Consider the following 22,332-nt stretch of genomic DNA (forward strand, 5'->3'; position numbering starts at 1 on the left):
AGAAGGAAAAAAAAGAAAAAAGAGAGCAGTTGACGCCAGACAGCAGACAGTTCTGTTGGCTCAAGGACAATTCCATCACCATTTGTAAGGGAATAACAATTTTGGGGACATGCAGCACATAACTGCGCCAGTCCAGTTCGTCCCACAAGCAGGGAACCCGATTTGTCCATGGGAACAATGGATTGATGGGTTCCAAGTGTATCTGAGGGCAATTGGGGGAACCAAGTTCAATGACGATTTAAGAGAAGCGACATTGCTGAACTGCATAGGGGTGGAGGGATTAAGAATTTTCTGTACGCTTTCCGAACTTGATGGGTCTGAAGGCCGTGACGGACCTGGGTGCAACCACATCGGTGAAGCAACACCCATGCAAGCATCATACAATCCAAACCTTACCAGAATCATACATATAAAAACAACATGTAACAAATGATGTGCTCCTGGTAGCACTAATGCATTGAACAAACTTGACCTTTACCCTATAGGAAACAATGGCTAAAATACATAACAATACCTATTAGCTAGAGTGCGCACTATATACATTTTACATACAACTGCCGGCATGGGATTCATTTATCATTTATGATTGTCAGCATTGTTGTAGGGGGGGAAGATGTTATATATGGTGTCACCTGGTATGCAGGTGAATGCATTGATGGAGCAGTGGAATGCCCCTGCATTCCAGAGCTATTGAGAGATGGTGGTTGATCTTCGGACGGCTGCGTCCGCCGGGGGCTCCTGCAATAAACCTCTGTGTAAACCCTAATCAGTATTGCCTGCCGTCTATACTTTATCACAGTTGGTTCGCTGGGCAGGCACAGAGCACACAGTAGGGAAAGAGATATGGTCAACATACAGACTGGGTGACTGGTCCCTAGGTCATCAAAAGGGCCATTCTAAAGGACGGGAAGGTCCTGGAGCAGGTCTCATGAACCAGAATTCTGACAGGACATTTCCTCTGGAGGAGGAGGGGGCCTGGAACCCAAGCCTATTCGTGGGGACTCGATAATTCAGACATTCCATGACAGGCTTCCAGGGTGGCTTTAGTAGGTGGGTGCACACCATTCTCAGTGGGCGAGCAATATGCCTTAGTCTCCTTAGACGCAGTGCTTAGGGATCTTCTGAATGGTGAAAGTTTGCTGATGAAGAATTGGATTGTCCAACTATCTTCGGTTTCATGCAGATACAGGCGTCTCCCCTTTTGACTGGATTTCTGAGGGTTTGAGGATATTGGCCTTAGTCCTCAGAGACGGCTTTCGAGACATAATGCATCTGTGCTTTGCGAGGCGGCACGGAAGTTCCCCTGATATTTCCTTCCATTCAATGTCCTTAGGAGCGGTCTTCAAGGTTGTCAAAAACTATTTTGGTCACATATCAAAGGATACTGAGGTGCGTCTCAATCCACCATGATATGGAACTGTCGGGCCAATGAGCCAACTGGGCGACCCAGGGTGACCCACTAAAATTGGGCTCCAAATGCCCATTCAGCTAAGTAGGCATGCAGACTGATACCCCACCGAGCGATATGTTAGGAGAGAATTCAATTATTTTCCCTGACACACAAGCCCGGTCAGGGGGATAAGGCTTTTGACTTCACCATGCTCGGCCATCATGGCTATCCAAACGCTCTTTATCGGCAGTAGACCACCCACATTCTTCCTTCGCTTACAGACTTCTTGTCCATGTGTACAGGTCCCCGATAAGGAGTAGGTAGACTCCAAGATAACCTGAGAAGGCTTGGATCATACTTCATGGAAGACTCTGAATTGGAAAGGAACCCTCACTCCAGCTGCCCTTCCAGATTAGCACTGGAGCAGCCACTCATTGTGTCAAATGTATTCTAAGTATAGAGCACACCTTTCAGGCCTGTCAATTGAGCCAGTGGCTTTGCTAGCGATAGCAGGCGTTATAACCCTCTCTATACTTGGGGAGGATCCGGGTAACATGCAGGATCATCCGAATATCAAGAGTAGATTGGTAGATGTGCTCCGAAGTCCTACTCACAGAAGTCATCAAGGGGAGCCCGACCGCAGTGGCTAATCACCTGCTTGTTCCATGTCGGATATGCCCTGCATAAGGCTCCTCTCCTTGACATGTGTCTATTGGGGATTCTCACAATGGTCAAAATGGTGTATCGGCGAAGTCTTTCCAGCAGAGTATCCTCCAGGGAGTAGAGACCACTCGTCACAACCATGGCATAGGGTTATTGCGTTCATGTTCTTCACACGACCTCTGCTGTAATGTGGGGTGATTAGGAGTAGCCTGATCAGACTATGGCACATGTTTCCCGGGGATTCTTTTTATGGACTCTGAATGCTGCCTCAGAAACAGTACATGTGTGAAGGACTATTAGCAGTGGAATACAGGTGTATTCTTCGTCTTTGCAGGGCAAGTCTCCGAATCTGCAAACTTCCATGAATAAGTCATGGGATCGCGTTCAAGACAGTTTTCAGGTGATGGTCTCTTCTTGGGACTCCAGAATCTAGCAGAAATGCAATGGGGGATGTTGGAGTCAGTGGATGCAAAACTATTGTATCAGTGTACAGATAGGGAGAACTGGCATATGAGGAGGGACACAGAGCTTGCAGGTGTTGTTGGGTTATTTACCCACCCACTGACTGCCCATGGCCATGCTGACCCCTATGGCCGTTCACACCCACTTCCTGCCCGTGCCTGCCCAAAACAAATCCTCCTGGGATTTCATTGAGCTTGCTTTAATCAAGCCTTACCATCAAATGTGGTGTTGGAAGTGCCTTGTAGCGTTTTTTCAATGCAGTCATATGAGAGTTAATGAATGAATTGGAGCTATAAACGCACTACTGGTGTAATAAAAATGTCTTCAACAGGTCTGCCCTCACACACTCGATGTATAAGCACTATGCATCTCCTTCACTGAAGCCCTGTCAAAAACATACATTGGCAAAGTCAACAATTTTGGCTTGTGCATAGGTATTAGGCATTTGTCAGGCACTGCTATTAGATGCCCTGGTATTCGCCCCATTTTGCAGCTACTACCATCGATTGCCAGTTCATATCAAATGCCTTTCCCATGCTCCACAAAAAACAAAACTGTTAGCATTGCCAATGCGCGTTTAGGTCCGTCCAAGAGTTTTGTGTTCTCATTCCAGCAATCCAGAGGTTTGATTGGTTGTAGCGTTGCTATGAAAAAGATTTGGGGGCTTGGCTCTATGAGGATGGGCTATAAAAGTCCCATCCAAAACAAGAAGCACTCTATGGGAGCTCAGTCTTCTGATGGGAGAATATATAGATTTGCCAATACCCTGGGGTTGTTGGATCTGCTGAAGAGGGCGGAGTCCTCCTTCCTGAAGGATGGGCCCCTTTTTCGTGAAGTAATTGCCCAGCGGCAGATGGGTCCTCGAGCCTCCCCTTGTCCGTGGTGTCAGCAGGAGTGGGTGCAAGTTTTGACGAGCTTCTTAGCAGATGGATTCGATTCACTTGTTCTGGGCTTCGGCGGACATTGAGTTCCTACTCCGGCAGTAGTTTGGGGTAAATCTATGGGGGTACTGGTGTCATGGTAGGCTGATGCTTGGAGTAGCCCCCTCCATGGAATGTGTGAAGCGTCATCCTGGTTGGCCCGATTCACTGCTGTGAATCCTTTACGCCTATAGCTGAAGGCAGGATTGCATCAGCTGCCAGGCGCCTGTGATGGTGGGATGCGCTGTTGCATAAAGGAGGCCTCTGTTGTCTAATCATGGTCCCTTTTCCATCTGTAACTTTGGTGTGCCTCAAAAGTAATTACTGTGACAAAGGAGAGGGAGGTGGAGCTAATGATTTGATCTTCATTGCTCCTAGTCCTATGCTTCCTCGTCACAGTACTTGTGACCGCCGCCTTACACTCCCTTCCCGGAATTGAGGGGCCAGGATTGGAGAACCTAATTATGTAACTGGGGAGCAGTGGGCACTGCGGGTTATTTACCACTGGAGGGAGGGGACAGTTGCAGAATACATTAAAAATGGGTTTTGGTCATGGAGGTTAGAGCCTCAAAATTAAGAACCGTGTCGAGGAAGACTCGGACTAAGAGTAATGACTAATAGTACTAGGACCATCTGATCTCCCCGTGCTGACGAGCCGTCCGATCACTAAACACACTCATTACCTTCCAGGTGGAACGAAGGTGAAACCACAGAATTGGAAATGCAACGACTTCATTTCTCAAACAGCCACCAGATGGCGACACAGGACCATGAACATTCAGATAACAGCCTTTAAAATCTCCTCACGGAACTATCACACATATTCCATAGAGAGGTTTCAAAACTATTCGTAAATGTTAAATAGATGCAAAAAGCAACTAAAACAAGCACTTTAATACTTTCCCTGTAGAATGTATGGGACATGTCATAACAGATACGTGAGTAGACCCGCAGTGCTGGGGTAGCGAGCAGTGGTGTCGCCACAAATCAAATTTAGGAGGAGCACAGAGGGGGCCAAAGACAAAAGTAGGGGGGGGAATGCGTGACATCACAAGCACTTCTGCAGAGAGGATTTTGTGCACACCAACTACCCACACCACACTGCACCTCCCCTCCCATCGGAATGCAGGCACAAAACCATTCAGTGACTAATGGCCCATCATTAGCAGTTTCGTGGGCTACATTCTGATGGCGGGGGCTGCAAGCAGCTCTGCACACTATGGAGTTCGCTGTGCAGAAGCCGGGCGGGAACACCTGAGAAGTGGCTCGTGTTCATGTTCATACCGATGCCAGAATGCATACCAAGCACTGCTAGCCTTGAGACAAAAGAAGAGTATTTGCCCTTTGGTCAACTGCCTCCAATTCCCTCAGGGTCAGTCGCTTCTCCAAGCAACGAGTTGGTGGTAGATCTTTCCTCGGCTGCGGCCTCCCTCTGGAACAGCCTCCCTGCCTCACTGAAACTTGAGGAGAACCATCTCCGGTTCCGGAAGCACCTCAAGACCTTCCTCTTTGCTTCTGCTTTCTCTCCTCTGCTCCCCTGCTGAACTCCTGGCTGAAACTGAAACTGCCCTGGCACCTGCCTACCCTCTGTTCTCGGGCCCAGGTCCCCTCCCCTGCCAGCTGCACACCTGCACTGCCTCCCTACACTCGCTGGCTGTTCTCTGTATCCCAACAGCCCCCTACCAGCACCTGACACTTGATGTCTGCACTTACCCCGGCACTTGCCATCACCCGGCTGCACTTCTTATTTATTGTTTTTTTATTTATTTTTACTGTTATCCTATGTACCGCACTGCCCACTCCCCTTCCCCCTCGCACTTTTTTCCTTTTCTCCCCTCCCCTGCACTTGCGCGATCTCATTGTCCTCTGGCTTAGTAGGATCATTGTCTCTGTCTTCCCTTTGTGTCCCCCCCTTGCCTCGTCGTGCCTTGAAAAACTTGTGTATAGGCGCGTTATAAATACCATATCATAACATATCATATGCAGACATTTGCCTTAGTGAGTGTCACAAAAAGCACAGCGAACAAAGAACACGGTCACTGCTTGCCTTAGGTAGGGGGGGCCCAGGATTTCAGAGGGGCAGCATGGGCACCCCCAGCTTCCCCTTAGCGAAGCCACTGGTAGAGTGTCAGTGCCATGTTAAGCTAACGACTAAGCCTGCTGCCTCAGCCCTTTCAAATTCGTTGGTGGGACAGGCGTGAGATATCCTAGTGTTTGTATTTCAAACCCATTTTTTGCTATTGTTTTAAGTGCAGCTTTCCTGTTTTAAGGTCTTTTGGTGTCCGTGGCTTTACTGAAAAATACAGTAGGATAGGTTTCTGTTAATAAAGGATTACTACTATATGTATATGTAACCTGTTAGAACTCCCCTTATAGAGATTTCGTCCGTGTGATATGCTGTAATCTGAGCCACCTTACAAAGGCTACATCCTGGGCATTTGGCCTCGCTACCACATGGTGAGCCAGTTTTTCTGGCAAGCGCATTGACTGACAGTAGATGTAGCGTTGCCTATGTGGTGACACCTTTGGACCTCCTGAAGCCTCTCTGCGGGGCTTACACTCGTCAAACACCCTCCTTTTCCCTCCGGATCACATTTTCAGCAAAAATTACAGCCTGGAATATTAGCACCCAGTCCTCTTCTTAACTGTGCCTTGTGTGTATCGTTCAGGTGTTCACTTCCGGTCTATAGTCTTAATCAACTGGTTTCTGGTGTACTTGCCCTCTCACTGACCTCGTGCTGTCAGTTCACCAGCCATTGGCCTGTCCCATTTGTAAATCCATTCCCGCTGCCTTCATAACAGCGGGCGCTCGTGTCAGTTTCCGATTGGGATCCTACGCTCGATCGTAGAGCTTATTAAATATGCCAGCTACTCCTATATCTTGTATTGTTCCCCATGTTTCTCTTTCTCGCTTATAGGCCGGGCACAGAGCGAGCATGGCCTTGATTCCAAAAGAGGGTAATAATGGTGACACAATGGCGGCACCGGCACGCCTTATTACTTCACTTAGAAAGTGGAAGCATCTAGCATGAAGCGTTATGTAGATCACCACATTAGTATTAGTGTATATCCGTTTTTTTTAAATTGCCTTCGAATTTGTGCTGTTGCAGCATTTTTTACTGTGTGCTTGTTGCACCGCCTCGGGATAACACATTCTCCGTTGCTCATAATCCTCCATGCCTCAATTGGATTGTCACGCCCTCTGCGCGTAGTTGAGTCTCACAGCCTCTGCGGCGTGTAGCTGACTGAGCACCTCCACAATTACATCCTCAGGGCTCTGTTTGCCCAGATTCTGTGAAATCACGTGAGCATTTCCTCTCACCCCCACGTGTCTTTTCTGTGTGATGTCACCGTCAGCATCTCGAGCATTGTAAAAGCTACTGGTGGTACAGATAATTTGACTGTCAGCCTCTGAAACCCCCAAACCAGCTACGCTTGAATTAGCGGTCTTTGGAATCTCATGGCAAGTGTATTAGATCGTAGATCTTCTGCCGGATCTCTTTGGGATCTCACTGTAGGTGTAGTAAATTTTAAATCCCTTTTAGGGGTATACCATTGTTTCATTGACAGTCATTTTTACGACTGACTTTTTTACGAGTACAGAATTACGAAAAAGATAATCAACATTTTGGGGGGTGGGAAAGGGCAGATAAAGGGTTGGGGGGGGTCGGCAACAATAAAAAATAGGTGGGTAACGAGGATTTGGGGGGACCCGCCCCCCAAAAAATAAAAACATTTCGATGCACCTTTTTTCGTAAATGTGTACCCGTAAAATAAGGCAGTCGTAAAAATGACTGTCGATGAACAAACATAGAACCCTTTTAGGTGACATCCCCAGATCCTTGAGTGGCCTTCGTGCTCCCTGCTTCCACACTTCGTTCTTGAATTGTTACTGCATGCATAGCAAATTAATATCCACCCAGTAGCAGTTATGTTATGTTATGTTGATTTATCCAGAACTGGAACATGGTGTTGCACGTGAATATTCGCTATAAGGAATGTTATTCTCCTTACTACTTGATACATCTTTGGACACACGTATCATTGAGCGTATTCATAGGATCTCTTTTGATTCTGAATGTTGCACCAAAAAGCATATCCTCACCATTTTAATTCTAAAATAAAAAAAACTCCAAGACCCTCAAACATTGTGCCATTAGGTTGCTGAAGAAAAGGGAGCTGAACACTGACAAGTGTCTTAAAAACGCAAGAAGCAGGAAGGTCAATGTCATAAGAACTTGGTTAACTGAGATACGATCTCGCACTGAGAGACAACCAAGCAATGCTGAGGACTCTCTTGAACGCTAATTTCAGAGACATTTGGTCTCTTATTAATAAGAAGTCTGAGGCAGGGACTTGGAATATGGGGAATGTTATCCCAGAAGATACTTGGGTGTACTTCTATTCTAAGAAATGTAACATCTCAGCGGATTCTTACCACACTCAGAACTGGCTAGATAATTCATCCACAGATGATTTGTGTCCTTGGGAAGTGGAGGATATAATTTGGGCCATCAATAAACTTAAACCGTCTAGGGACCCAGGCACTGGTGGGCTTCCACCTTTCTTATTAAAAAAGGATCCTATTGCTTGGGCTAATTTTTTCAAACCCCATTTTCATGAAATTAATGCATCTCATGTATTTCCTGCTTCTTGCTCTGAGTCTATTATTATATTGATTCCTAAAACGGGTGATCCTAGTGATCTGGGTACTATAGACCCATTGCCCTGATCAACTCGTCCAGGAAGGTCTTTTCGATCTTGTTATTAAAAGACCTCTACACCTTCTTGGGTAAAAATGATATTCAGTCTTGTTTTCAGGTGGGATTTTGTAGACAGATGGGCACGTCCCTCAATGCCACTGTATTGAAACACGCAGACGGTAATGGGATACCAAGGGGGTGGGGGGATATTTATATGGCCTCCCTGGATTTGTCCTCTGATTTCAATTGTGTAAACCGACAGCGGTTATGGGATAAACTGCTGGAACTAAAAGGTACCAAGAAAATTGGAGCAGTTCATTGCTTTGTTGCATAAACATTCATTGCTGAGGATTCACCTTAATAAGGAAGGTGCCGTTTCTAGGGTAATTTCTACCAACTTGGGGCTTAGACAATGATGTACTCTTGCACTGACACTTTTCGATCTCTATCTAAGGGATATTGAGGCGAATTATGAGGTGATATCGGTAAAATTGGGCCATTTGAAACTTCACTGGTTTGGCCTTCGCGGACATCATTATTTTCGATAAAACTCAGCGGGGCTCCAATTAAAACTGAATATATTTCAAAATCTAAGGTGGTGATTTTCTTGTCCAACAGGAAGCCTAAAACTATGTGGTGGAATTCTTCGTCCATTAAGGAGTGGAGTACCATTATGAGAAAGAAAACGGTGCCCTTACAGTCCCACATGAAGGGATCTTTATGAAACTATGCCGTTTTTGCTGTCTCCTTGCAATACAATATGATTTGGGAACGATCGAGCCAGTGATAATGTATGGTTTAGATATTGTATTCGTGACTCTTGGCCCATGCCTGGATTCCATGCTGGGCATGTTTTGGAAAAATGTGTTGGGGCTTTCAAGTTCTATCCCTAATGCAATTATTTGCCATGAGTTGAACTTGATCTCACTTAATGCCAGATTTCAGTGGAAACAGCTGTCAATCTTCCATATGTTTTTGTCTCCTCAGCACAATTCATTATTTGCAGATTTCATTCAAATCCAGGTAAAATGCTCTGTTAAATCTGTTACTTCATTCAGGGGTTCGATGAGTAGTCTGCTTGATAGAATTGGGTCATCCGAGTTGTAATTGTTGGGTAATCCCAAAGCGGTAAAATCTAAATTGTTCAGGGACGACTGGAGACTGAAATTGGAAGCTTTGGGTTCGTATTCATCCTATCGCGAGTACGCAATGTTCCCTTGAAGGTTTGGTAATCTTTCTGTATATCTTAAATGTTTTCCATGTCAGAGGGCTCGTACAACATATTTGCGTTTCAGGTTAAACCAAATGAAGTCTAAAGAACGTATCAAACACTGGGAAAGTTCTTCTCCTGTAGATGATCCTTTCGTGGCCTGTCGCTTTTGTAATTCTGACAATACTATGGAAACATTAAAACATTGGATCATGGACTGCCATTCGTTAACTGTGATTAGATTGACTTCATTTGCTAAAGAAGGGTCGAGGTTTTGCTCATGCAATTCAAAGGAGATCTTGTGGTCGAGATTTATGTGGGGGGGAAAACGTGTCTCTCGTCCTTGCACTAGTTCGTTTTTTAAATGTGATTGATTGTACTCGAATTGTATGAAATTGTTATATGTGATGTATGAATTTCAATATGAATTCATTTTTGATGAATGTGATTTTCTTTTATCTTGAATGTTGTGTAAGGTTTTGTGTAAACTAAATCACAATAAAATAAAAAATAAAAAGTAATGTTATTCCTAATATCGATTTCGTTTTTCTTTTATCCTTTCGTCCAACTTTTTGAACACCCTTAATCTTTTTGGGCCCTTGTTCCACTCTAGTGACTCATGGAGGACCTACCTACTGCAGCAAACTGGCAGCTCTTCAACTTCCCTGTGATCCAATGTCCTCCTTCGGAGCCTCAGTGGCTACATTCCTCTCTGCTTTCCCTGCTTCACCCTTGTTCTCCATTTCTGCCTTTTTTCTTCCTACTTCGTTCTTACATGCCACCTCCCCACTCCTTTCTTCCTCATCGCTTTGCTGCTTGTATAACTCCTCCATCTATCACAAGGGTCTGCAACCTGTAGCTCTCCAGATGGTGTGAACTACAACTCCCATGATCCCTCACCATTCCCTATGCAGTCTAGGTCTGCTACGAGCTGCAGTCCAAAACCTCTACAGGAGCCTAAAGTTGCAGACACCTGCTCAATCAAAACAAGGCGTGTTAGAGAAATCGCTATTGTTTCATTAAGACTTCACTTGTGGCAAAGCATTCCTGAGCCAGGAGTTCTAGATTCTTTGAACAAAGCAAAGGAATACAGATTGGATCCATCATGATATCTGTGGATATTGTGACGAGGAATAGGATTGAATGCCATCATTACAAATTGACAAACCCAACTACTCTGCTGCTCCTTTGTTCATTCGTGTTCTTAGGCCCTTCTCAGTTGAGATCGTAGGCAGCTTCGATCCAGAGAAGATTCTGCAAAATGCAGAATGGGCTTCTAGGAGATGCAGGCCACTTCTGTCCTTTCTAAGGGGAGAGGAGCTCGTTCATTTAAAGGTTTGGACAGGGACTCTGGAGGTGGACTCAAAGGGATTTCCGGTAAGGAATCAGAGCGTCACATCCCCTCAGACGGCTGTGTGTTTTCTGCAGCCTTGGATTGTCTCTGACCAGCTCCTCATGGCTTCCTTAGACACTGTTTCTTTCAATCACCTGGTGTTAGTGGAAGACCTCCGAAGCCAGCCTCATTCAGTGGCTCAGCGGCCTCTAACCAAGTCATGTACTGGAAGATCACGATGTATTTAAACATTAGCGTTCCAAGCCTTTCAAAGGTTACAATTGTGTGCCCGAAGATCCTACATAAAACAACATTGTTTTATGTAGAGCGTCATGTCGTGTTTCTCCTCCTACATAAAACAACATTGTTTTATGTAGAGCGTCATGTCGTGTTTCTCCTCCTTCTAGACGGTTATACTACCCAATTTAACATTATTCATTTTATCAACCTGGAAGGGTTTAAAGGCGTAATTGTAATTGGTTATTTATAACGCATTTAATACGAGAGGTTTCTAAGTACAGACAAGGGGATCGAACCTCTGTTGATCTGCATCATCTTGTTTCCAAGGCGAGTGCATTGCCCCGGAGCTATCCTCCAGGCCCTGAATGTACATTGCACGAAGATCTCTGAAGTGTGTACTTGACTTGCCCAGCTTTCCTACAGGTATAACGTCTCTTTATGCGGCCGTTCCAACTCCTCAACCCCCTCCTCCCACCAGTTGTTGCATGCAGTCCTTACCTGAGGGGCCTCTTCATAGTTCTCCCCTTCCGGTTCCAGCAACGGCTCTGCTCCAGAACCTTCCATGACCTCCTGGCCAACCTCCTCAGGCTGCATTGGGGGGAGACGGTAAAACAAATGTTATAATAAGGAACACTCTCAAAATAGGAACACATTGTTTATTAGAAAGAGAGATGTGAGGAGGTATGGATTTGTTTGAGTGGCTATCAACCTCATAAATTATGCACCGCATTTGTCAAACATTTCAACATTTGTGTGTTTGGATGTCATCGTCTTCATGTATGTTGTCCTCATTTTAAAATATTTCTATACACAAATATGGGCAAACTGATAGAATTTCAATTTGGGCTGTCAACGTTAAATTCTTTTAGTAGTTTCTGACTATTCTTTCCTTTCCTTCAGTCTGAGGAGGAGGTCGATCACCAAACACAGCCCAACTCCATCTTTGCAAACAAAGGTCCTTTCTGGACTAGAGAAACCTCACTTCGCATCTCGTGCCCCTCCCACCACAAGGGTCCAGTAACGCCAAAGACGACCTGCCCTCTGGCCGAAACTGCCGGTCTAGCATCAGAAAGTCAATGGAGTTCTGGCACCATGGTCTCTGGGATCACAAGTTATGATCCTCCCAAAACAAGGGTTCCGTGACACTAAAGACAACATGACCTCTGACCGGAACTACGGTGCAAGCATCAGAAAGTCGATGTAGTCATGTCACCATGGTCTCCAGGATTACGAGCTGTGCCCACTTTTTTCTTGGAACACACACACCCCAGATGCCCACCCTCAACCAACCATCCAATACGCTCTCCGCATTCACAAACTCGCAGATCGTAAAGCATCCTCCACATCCCACTCAACAACTCCCAACATCCTCCCACCAAACCAGGGGAGTAGTCAGCCTCACATGCTTTGGGGGAGAGGGTGGAGGACAGTTTTAAAAAGCGTGTTGGCGAGGCCAAGAGTGTTCACCCAATACCACTTTATGTGCCTGCATGCCCACTATCAATTGTGCCCTTGCTTTGTACACTCTGGGTTCAGTAACCCTAATATATAAACGGTCTCGCTGTTCCCAGCTGACCTTGCTTGTGCTGGGAATCTTCATGAGGTTGTCTCAGCATAGCAAGCAAACACCTACATCAGTTTCTCCGCAAGAACTGGATGTGTGGCCTGCAGGTTACACGTAGATTGCTGCGTGAAGCTGTTTGACCCATCGGGCTCTCGACCCCCCCATCTTCTTCTGAGCCCAGGAGGCTGAATATCTATTACACCTTCATGTGTCCCATTAAATCCACCTTTTAACCCAATTCAGATGATATTTAGTTTCACCAAAAGATGTCAATCAATGGGAGAAGCTGAGCAGAGAGTTAAGACTTTGTTTTCATTCTGGGGGATACACGGAGGTGGACAGGCCTGTGCCCCTGTACGATTGTGGGTGCAGCCTGTTAATGATTGCCTAGACTTAAACACACTGCTCTCACAGGTGAGGGATCCGACATTCTCCTCTTCTAGCCACCCATTCCCATTGCTCCCTGGGCTGAGAGTTATTGTAGAGCGCCGCCTTCACTCTGCAACCTCCTAAATTTGGGAGAGCTTCCGCCCTTTGACGACAGTGGCTGGATCTGACGCTGCATCAACATCTAGGTGTACTTCTGTGAAATTACGCAAGTTTATACATGAAGAAATGCACCACAGGACAGACCATGAAACTTAGACTATCCTAATTTAGGGCTGGGTCTTCTAATCTATAGATGTATCTACGTGTGGGCACTCTGCCAGTCCCTATCGTTCAGGGCACAGAAGAGTAGGTGCCTGTTAAGGTTCAGAGCACCGGAAAGTCAGTGCGTACTCTATGGCGGTAACTGAGCAGTATGCAGTTACGAGTTGGCGAAAGTTGGTGCGAGCCTTAAAGTACTATTTGCTCAGACAGTAACCTAAACATCAAAGGTAATTTAATTGTTCACATAGAGTTGTCGCAAGAACATCAATTTTCTGACCATGACCGACAGGTGAAACACATAATCAAAGTAGTAAAATTCAAACAATAACATAAAGGGTTAATAATGGAAATATAAAAATAAGATCAAAATAAACCAATAGAAACAAATGTAATTGTTACATGACAATACAGTGTAAGTTGTACAAAACCAGTGCAAATGTACAGTAACACCGTGCCTGGTTTCCTACCACTTTTCATAGAATGCCATAATCGGGCGAAAAGAGTTGTACAGGGCTGTGTTATCATCTATTGGGTCAAATCCCCTTTGCAAAAATCTTCAGTGGCGGGAAAAGTTAATTACACATAGGAATCATGCCACCTGTTTGTCCAAATCTAATTTTCTACAGTCCTCCTACCACAGTTCACTAATTGTTCAAGTAGTTAGGGGGCATGCGCTGTATTACTTGCCACAGCCCATGGGTCGTGCAATCCTCCTATGGGGTAGGATAGATTGTTAAAGTCTTTTATCTACATATAATAGTACAAGAGAAAGTGTCAGGGTCATTTTGCAGCCAACAGTCACAAACCCATGCCTGATCCCATCACTGCTCTCAACCTTGACGCTCTTCATAATAGAAACGGGCTGTTCCCTAACAGAGAGAGTGGCCTCATGGGAAAGACTGCAGGAGGGCCCACAATAAACTAAAGGTGCGAGAAAGTGTCACACCCTCGCAAGACCCTCACCACACACACACACACACACACACACACTCTCCAACAAAGCCACTTTTCTCAGCAAACTTACAACTCACCACAATAGCATCTGTCAAACACCCAAACAACACCTCTCTAGTAGAATCCAACTCACCAAACCGCAAGCAACATGGAAAACGAGAAAAAGCATCCTTGACTCCCTAAATATCCAACAATGTACCTCCAAATCTGCATACACCAAAGCAAGCCACTGGCCTTTCCTTAATGGCATCAGTAAAACATCTCATTATTATTATTATTCTTTGGTTTTTATAATGCGCAACCCGCCCATAGGCCTCAGTGCGCCCACATAACAAAGGAGAAAGGAAGCAAAATGATAAGGGATGCTGAAGTCAAAGATGTTGGTCAAGATAGAAGGATATGCCTAGCTCGCCTATTCCATTAAAAAAAATATATTTTGAATTTGTAGAGCGCACTACAGCCCACGGGCATCGAGGTGCTGTATCAGAGGTTAAGAAGGCTTGATTAAGGGTTACAAAGAAGCCACCCAATCAAAAACTTGTTTACAGTTCAGAGTCAATGGTAACATAGTATCACAGAGTACAGATGTATACAGTCAGACAAAGAGGTTTCTTTTGATGACTGGACATCTCATGCAGCAATAGCAGTCTAATTTCACCACACGACCGCGTAGCACATAGCAAACCAATGAAGATGCCATATAACTCCTTTAGAAACTTTGCTGTGCATGACCTTTGAGAAAACCTCACCCACCCATCATCCACCGCCGAGCCTTCTAATAACTCTGAAATTCGCCAAAGGGCACGCAACAGGTCCTTGCTGGATACAGTCAATACCAATGCTCCCCTGAACATGTGCCACATCAGACTAATGGCATTCGCTTCTAGGTACTCGTAGTAAGCTACCAAGAGAAAAATCTGGTAAATTCCCAGTGGCAACAGTACACACTATTCCAGGAACATTACAGCAACCTGCTCTCCATAGCCAATGAGCATCGACAAAGCAGTCAAAGGAGGAAACGCAATATAAACACTGAAAAACTGCAACATCATATTCTCGAACAAACGAATTTCAACCCAAATAAAAATACACTGCCAGCAATATGTTCTTGACTTAGAAAAGCAAACACAATCTGGCAAGACATTGACAACTCCATTCAAACTGCACACGTCACACTCATCTCGCAATATACCAAAATGGATCCAGTTCAAACCGATAAGCCGAGCCGACCTAACCGCCTCCCGTTGCTAAATGTTGAGACACTTCCTCTGTCCCCTCTGGTCAGATCCATCAGATTAAAAGCCCTTTCCCCTACCTCCTTCACAACAACAAAACATCCCTGTCAAAAGGCATTTCCCCCAATACTAGGAAGATAGGAGAGATCTTACCCCTGCTGAAAAAACAACCCTTGACCCAGAGTTGGCCAAGTACCCACCCCATCACAGCTGTCCTTTATCTACAAGATCATCAGTCAAGTGTCCTCCAACTGCGTACAACCTCCTACAGGACTATCAATCCAGATACTACCAAAAATGAATCACAGACCACAAACACCTTCCAGGTCAACGAGGATGCTCTCCTCACATTGAGTATGAGAGATCCATGGCTGTTGGTCCTGCTCAACCTCTGCTGCCTTTGATATAGTCGACCGTGAAGGTCGTCCCACAGTCCTTGCCACTGGCATGGTACGAGATGAATCTGCTCTTCTATGTTTAACCTCATCCTTCACCAACAGGCATCAACTTGTCCAGACAGACTTAAAAATATCCAAACATGACCTGTTATGTGCAGCCATAACGCAGGAATTATCCTCTCTCCTATCATCGTCAACCTCTATATTGACAACTCTATGACTAAGTTTCCACTTGAGTCTGGGGACTGGCAGGAAGGTGCCATCCTAAGCCAATGGATGTTGGGGCTAGGAGCAGAAGGAAGGGATCCCCTAGTCAACTTGACTGGGTCACCAATGCCTGGGAAGGGACAGTCACATGGCATCAACACAGGCTAGTCCCAAGTTTCTCGCTCCCGAGGTGAGATAGCACAAAGCTACACGTAGCTAGACCCAAATAAACAATCCTGAAATTGAAGGCTTTCCCTTTAAGGGAGACTCACTCTTCACCCTATCCAAATGTAGTGTAGGTCCGGACACACTTATCAGCTCACCCAGCACTAAAGAAGAATCCCATTTTCAAAGTTATGGCACCCGCAGTAAACTCCACTGTCCCAAAACACAATCTTTCAATCCCAGGACGTCCCAAGCACAAGGAAAGCAGTACACACAGCAAAGTTGCATTGCCATTATTCCCCGATGACTGAACATCACTCAGGTGAAACATTGTACCTATTTTCCCACACACATTCAGCAACACCACTGAATCAGAGGAGTATGAAAACCTACTGAGAATGATCACAGCTCTAAATGTGCATGCTGGAAACACAATAGTCACCAACCCAGTGCAGGCAAATGCAGGGAGGGTAAGAGAGCCTGTGTAAAATCTAACATGGTGGACAGGTCAGATATAGCCTTGCTCGGATCTACTGGTCCCAGATCAGCCCCAGGTGAACTTAAAGAACCCAGCCAATATAGTCTTCACTCAGTAACCCCTTGCTTGAGTGTCATGCCCCGCATTCCTGCTTACAGACGTCCTGGGGCGTCTATTTTTATGTGGAAGCTGCCCTGGCGACTGCTTTCAGTTCGTGGAATACGCCGCACTACATTATCCAGCATTCCTTCTTCCCGCGGTCACGTGAAGCGCACGCAACATGTCTTGCGTTCTGGAAATGATACCAGTATTTAGTACGGCGTATCCCTGCAACGGGTGCTCCTAAATTAAGTAATTAGTTTGAGTGCTCGTTTTATTGATATCCTGATTCCTGTGTTTCCTGGACCCGGCTCATGCTTTAAGGATTACTCTTGAACATTTTTCCCCTACGATTCCTGGCGCCATTTCCCTCGGCTGTTTTCCCTTGGTAAACGAACTCACGGCTTTTCCAAACGGACAGTTTCCCTCTTGCCCTTGTTTGTTGTGACGCCTTGGAATTTGCTAACCTCATGTTCAACGCAATTCAGAACATTAGGAAAATCTGAACTGGACTTCTATTCAAGTTTCTTTTCTCTCTACTGGCTGCTAACTCCACTGACTTTCTGAACCCTTCACCCTCACGTATTTCACAAGCCCACAAAACACTCCTTTTCTGGATCTATCAACAACGCTGCTCTCATCACAAGAAACATTGCTCTACACATCGAAGTGACCGATTGGACGCTCTCCTGATTTGGTGGTCACTACTTGGATTGGCTATTTTCACTTTGGTGACGCTTTGCTGAATTCCTTGGGGATTATATTTGGACTATCTAGTTGCGCCCTCGTGCCGTTCGGGTTAGGTGGATTATTGTAGACTTCCTTCAACTGAGACTTTCTTCCTTCTTCACCTTGTCATCACTTTGCTGAACTCACATAGATTACGGGACAACTTTTTGACTAAGCAGGTAAGAGAGGGTAATTGCGGGTGGGTGATTGCTGCACTTTGGTAACTTTGGCTGCTCTCTTGAACCATCGTTTTGCTTTGTTCCCTTAGCTCTGTTGTCGCTGCACCTGCCTTTTCACTCAAGCCCCTGGCCTGTTAGTTATAGTTTATTTCTACAGGCTGCGCTCTTGGGGGGAAAGTCTTGTTAACATCGCGTTCAAGATATCCCAGAGCAGAGGGGCTCCCAAGGTGGATGCTGATTCTGTATCCTTTATAAGTCTGTATCCTTTTTCAAGTTGTGTTAAAGTGTGACAGATTTAGGAGCCTATTTTTGCCTGTCGGTTATGGAAACCGGAGCTGATCCAATGGCTGCCGTGATGCAAGCCTTTACGGCCTTGCGCACCGACATGGCATCCGCACATGCGACTCTCCATCAACGCATGGATGTGCTTCAGAGTTTTGTGCAGCCGTTACCTCCCGATGAGGAGTTTGGCGATGTTGCTGCTGAAGCAGCTCCTCCTGTACGCCAGGCGCCACCACCTGCTTCGGCACCCATTGTGCTTCCTGGACCCTTTCCCTTGGCCCCTCCGGAACGCTTTTTTGGAGATCCGAAAACCTATCGGACCTTCGTAAATCAATGCCGTCTGCATTTCCTTTGTCGACCATTGGCATTTCCGGACGCTACTTCTAAAGCAGCGTTTCTTCTTTCCCATTTGGGAGGAACAGCAGCGGCTTGGGCTAACCCATTACTCGAAGCCAACGACCCAGCCCTGTATGACTTTGATGCCCTTATTCAGTCTATGAATAGCGTGTTTGACATGCGTTACAAGGCGCAAACTTCAGATCTTGAATTCCTTGCTATCAGCCAGGGCAAAACAGACCTTCTATCCTATCTTGCCCGTTTTAATCAGTTAGCAGCAGAAACCACAAGGCCCGAACAGGATAAGGCAGCCGTCTTCTATAAGGGACTTTCAGATGAGCTAAAGGGCGCTCTGTCAGTGGTGCCTGCTCTACCGTCCGGTTTTCCGGAACTGTTGGACTTGGTCCTGCAGGTTGACGCTCGGCTGCGACAAAGACGTGGCGAATGGAGTATCCCTGACCTTTGCTTCTCAGCCAAGTCAGAAACGGCCTCTCCTGCCCTTTCAGGAGAAGCCGAACCAATGCAAATAGGGGCAATCAGAGGTCCACTAACCAAAGCCGAACGAGAACGGCGTATGGTTAACAACCTATGCTTCTATTGTGGCCACTCTGGCCATTACATTCGTGTATGCCCTAGGAGACCTGGTAAGACAGCGGGAAATGCCAAGACTCGTCCTTAAGCCGAGCCTTAAGGATGAGTCATCAAATGGACGGCTCGGACCAATGTCCTCCCTTCTCACACATCTATCTTGCCATGTATTTTGCGATCCCTGGTGTTGAGCCCTTCACCAATCTAGTTATGATTGATTCAGGGGCTAGCGGAAATTATATGGATATACAATTGGCTAAACGCCATGGTTTAATGGTAGTTCCTAAGGTTAGACCTGAGGAGGTAGATGCCGTAGACGGTTCTCGTCTGGTATCCGGATGGGTAACAGAACAGACGGTCCCGCTTTACATGTCTACCACAGAAGGTCACACTGAACAAATAGTGTTCGACCTTATTTCGGCTCCACAGTTTGGGATCATTCTTGGTCTATCCTGGCTCCGGACTCATAACCCTGTAATTGACTGGATCAAACAAACGGTACATTTCTCTTCTGTGTTTTGTACCCAACATTGTTTTCAAAACCCGGATGTGACGTCTTTGTCTCCTTGTTTGGCCTTGGTGGCTAATGTCTTCCTCCATTAGTGCCACGCTGAGTGATCCAACATCCGAAATACCAGCAGTGTACAAGGACTTCTCTGACGTATTCGACAAAGGGTTATCAGAGAAACTCCCTCCACATCGTTGCTATGACTGCCCCATTGATTTGGTGCCTGGGGCAGTGATACCTCATGGTCGTGTTTACTACCTGACCGTTAATGAAGAGAAACATCTAAAAGAGTATGTGGATAAGGCATTGCGTTTGGGACACATTCGACCTTCCCGGTCCCCTGCAGCCTCTCCCATATTTTTCGTACCTAAAAAGGAGGGAGATCTATGTCCTTGTGTAGATTATAGAGCCTTGAACAAAATAACGGTTAAGAACCAATACCCGTTGCCCCTCATAACGGAACTACTCGATAAAATGACACCCTCTACCATTTTCACTAAATTAGATCTCAGAGGGGCATACAATTTGGTGAGGATGCGAAGCGGGGACGAATGGAAAACCGCTTTCAAAACGAAGTCTGGGCTTTACGAATACTGTGTTATGCCCTTTGGGATCTGTAACGCTCCAGCCACATTTCAGCACTTCGTTAATGACATCTTTGGAGACATGCTGGACTGTTATGTAATGATCTACCTAGATGATATTCTGATATTCTCGGATTCACTCACTCAACACATCCAACATGTTTGCTCCGTACTGCAGCATTTGCGTGAACACTCTCTCTATGCTAAGTTAGAAAAATGTGTGTTCCACGCATCCTCAGTTGAGTTCTTGGGGTTTCAGATATCCGCAAAAGGGGTGCTCATGTGCACTTCTAAGGTTAAAGCAGTAATGGACTGGCCGATTCCGGACTCTGTAAAGGCGCTTCAATCTTTTCTGGGTTTTTCAAATTTCTATAGGCGCTTTATTGCCTCATTTTCTGAAATAGTGGCACCCCTTACCCGTCTCACCAGTCCCAGGGTTCCATTCCTGTGGGACTACAAAGCCCAGTCGGCCTTTGAGGCATTAAAAGAGGCCTTTACTTCTGCTCCCGTTCTGCAACACCCAAACCCTTCTCTCCCTTTTATAGTGGAAGCAGATGCCTCCGCTATAGCAGTGGGGGCCATCCTGTCACAGATCTGCCCCGCTACACAGCAGTTACATCCGGTGGCTTATTTCTCCCGAAAACTGTCCTCGGCTGAAGGCAATTACACCATCATGGAGAGGGAACTCTTAGCAATTCGAGCGGCTTTTAAGGAGTGGAGACACCATCTTCTGGGTGCTCGACATCCAGTAACAGTGTACACCGACCACCGGAACCTCCAGGCTCTCTCCCATGCAAAATGTACCAATGCTCGACAAATACATTGGCATTTATTCTTCACGCTATTTGACTTCACAGTCACATACCGCCCTGGCCCTCTACATGGGAAAGCGGACGCCTTGTCCCGTGTTGGTGCCGATTTTGACACCCAAAAATCGGTATCACCTATACTGCCCTTGGGTTCGGTTGTTTGTGTCTGTTCGGTTTACACCTCACTCCTTGACCGAGTGCGGCAGTGGGCCAAAGACCATGTCTCTTTTCTCGACACATTGGGTGCCCAGATTGTTACAGGTCTTCCTTATGTTCATGGACTTTTGTACTTACCTGATAACCAAACCAGACGGAAGGCCTTGGAATGGGCACATGATACCCCGTTAGCTGCCCACCCGGGTCAACTTAAAACCTATGACATACTACATCGATGGTGCTGGTGGCCTGGTATGAAGAAGGATACCGAATCATACATATCTAAGTGTGCGATATGTATACAATGTAAGAGACAACCGGGGAAACCCTTCGGTCTTTTGATGAACATGCCCCTGCCACCATATCCGTGGTATACGGTTGCTCTCGATTTTGTGGTAGAACTCCCCTTGGTCAGGGGCATGTCAACTGTGCTCGTGGTGGTGGACGTTTTCACAAAAATGGCACGATTCATACCATGTTCAGGTATATCTACTGCTCCATTACTGGCCAGTTTGTTCTTTGATCATGTGGTGCGTTTCTTCGGTCTACCTACAATCATGATTTCCGATCGGGGCACCCAATTTACCTCACAGTTTTGGAGAGCCCTTACCCATTCCCTTGGCATAGACGCATGACTTTCGTCGTCCTACCACCCCCAAACGGACAGACAAACCGAACGTACCAATGGCACCATGGAACAGTACCTTTGTTGTCTGTGCTTGCAACATCAAACCAACTGGCTATCCGTTTTGGGAACCACGGAGTTTGCATATAATAACTCCCGACACACTTCAATAGGTTGTTCCCAGTTTTACGCCTTGTATGGGTTACACCCAAGAATCCTTCCACCCGTCGTACCTTCACTGGACAAAATTCCTGCTGCGAAAACCACAAGGGACACTCTGGTTGCTATACGCGATTCAGTCGTTTCTCATCTACAGGCAGCAGAGTCCCAGGCAAAGACGCAAGAAGATAAACATCGTTCACCAGCCCCCTCCTATGCACCGGGTGATCGTGCCTGGCTTGCAACCAAGCACCTCACTATTCGGGGTAAACGGAAGCTGCTGCCTCGCTATGTAGGCCTCTACAAGGTACTTCATTGTCTTAATCCTGTTGCTGTCCGTTTGGACATCCCGTCCCATTGGCGGATTCACCCTGGTTTTCACATTTCCTTGCTCCGTCCTTTTGTGCCTGGCACCCGGCTTTCTGTTGCTCCTGCTCCAATCACTGTACAGGGAGAAGACGAATATGAAGTGCATGCTATACTAGACACCCGTCTACGTCACGGAGTGCGTTCCTACCTGATTGATTGGAAAGGTTATGGTCTCAAAGATAGGACCTGGGAACCGTCCTCCAATTTGCATGCACCCCGACTCCTGCGTGCCTTTTGGTTGGAAAGATTGCGTGCCCGCAGGGGTGGTCGCCCCACATTCCTGCTTACAGGCGTCCGGGGGCATCTATTTCTATGTGGAAGCTGCCCTGGCGACTG

At 46.2% G+C, this 22,332-nt stretch overlaps 1 protein-coding gene across 1 annotated transcript in view; it reads right to left on the reverse strand.

Moving 5' to 3' along the window:
- Nucleotides 1-22,332, reverse strand: part of SNCB (synuclein beta) — a 223,585-nt gene that overhangs the window by 20,715 nt on the left and 180,538 nt on the right. Inside the window, exon 5 of the mRNA XM_069651475.1 lies at nucleotides 11,420-11,509. Coding sequence (XP_069507576.1) covers nucleotides 11,420-11,509 — 90 coding nt within the window. The remainder of the gene's footprint in view (nucleotides 1-11,419; nucleotides 11,510-22,332) is intronic.

This window comes from Ambystoma mexicanum, chromosome 3p, assembly GCF_040938575.1.
Source record: "Ambystoma mexicanum isolate Mex_15411 chromosome 3p, UKY_AmexF1_1, whole genome shotgun sequence".
Classification (NCBI taxonomy): domain Eukaryota; kingdom Metazoa; phylum Chordata; class Amphibia; order Caudata; family Ambystomatidae; genus Ambystoma; species Ambystoma mexicanum.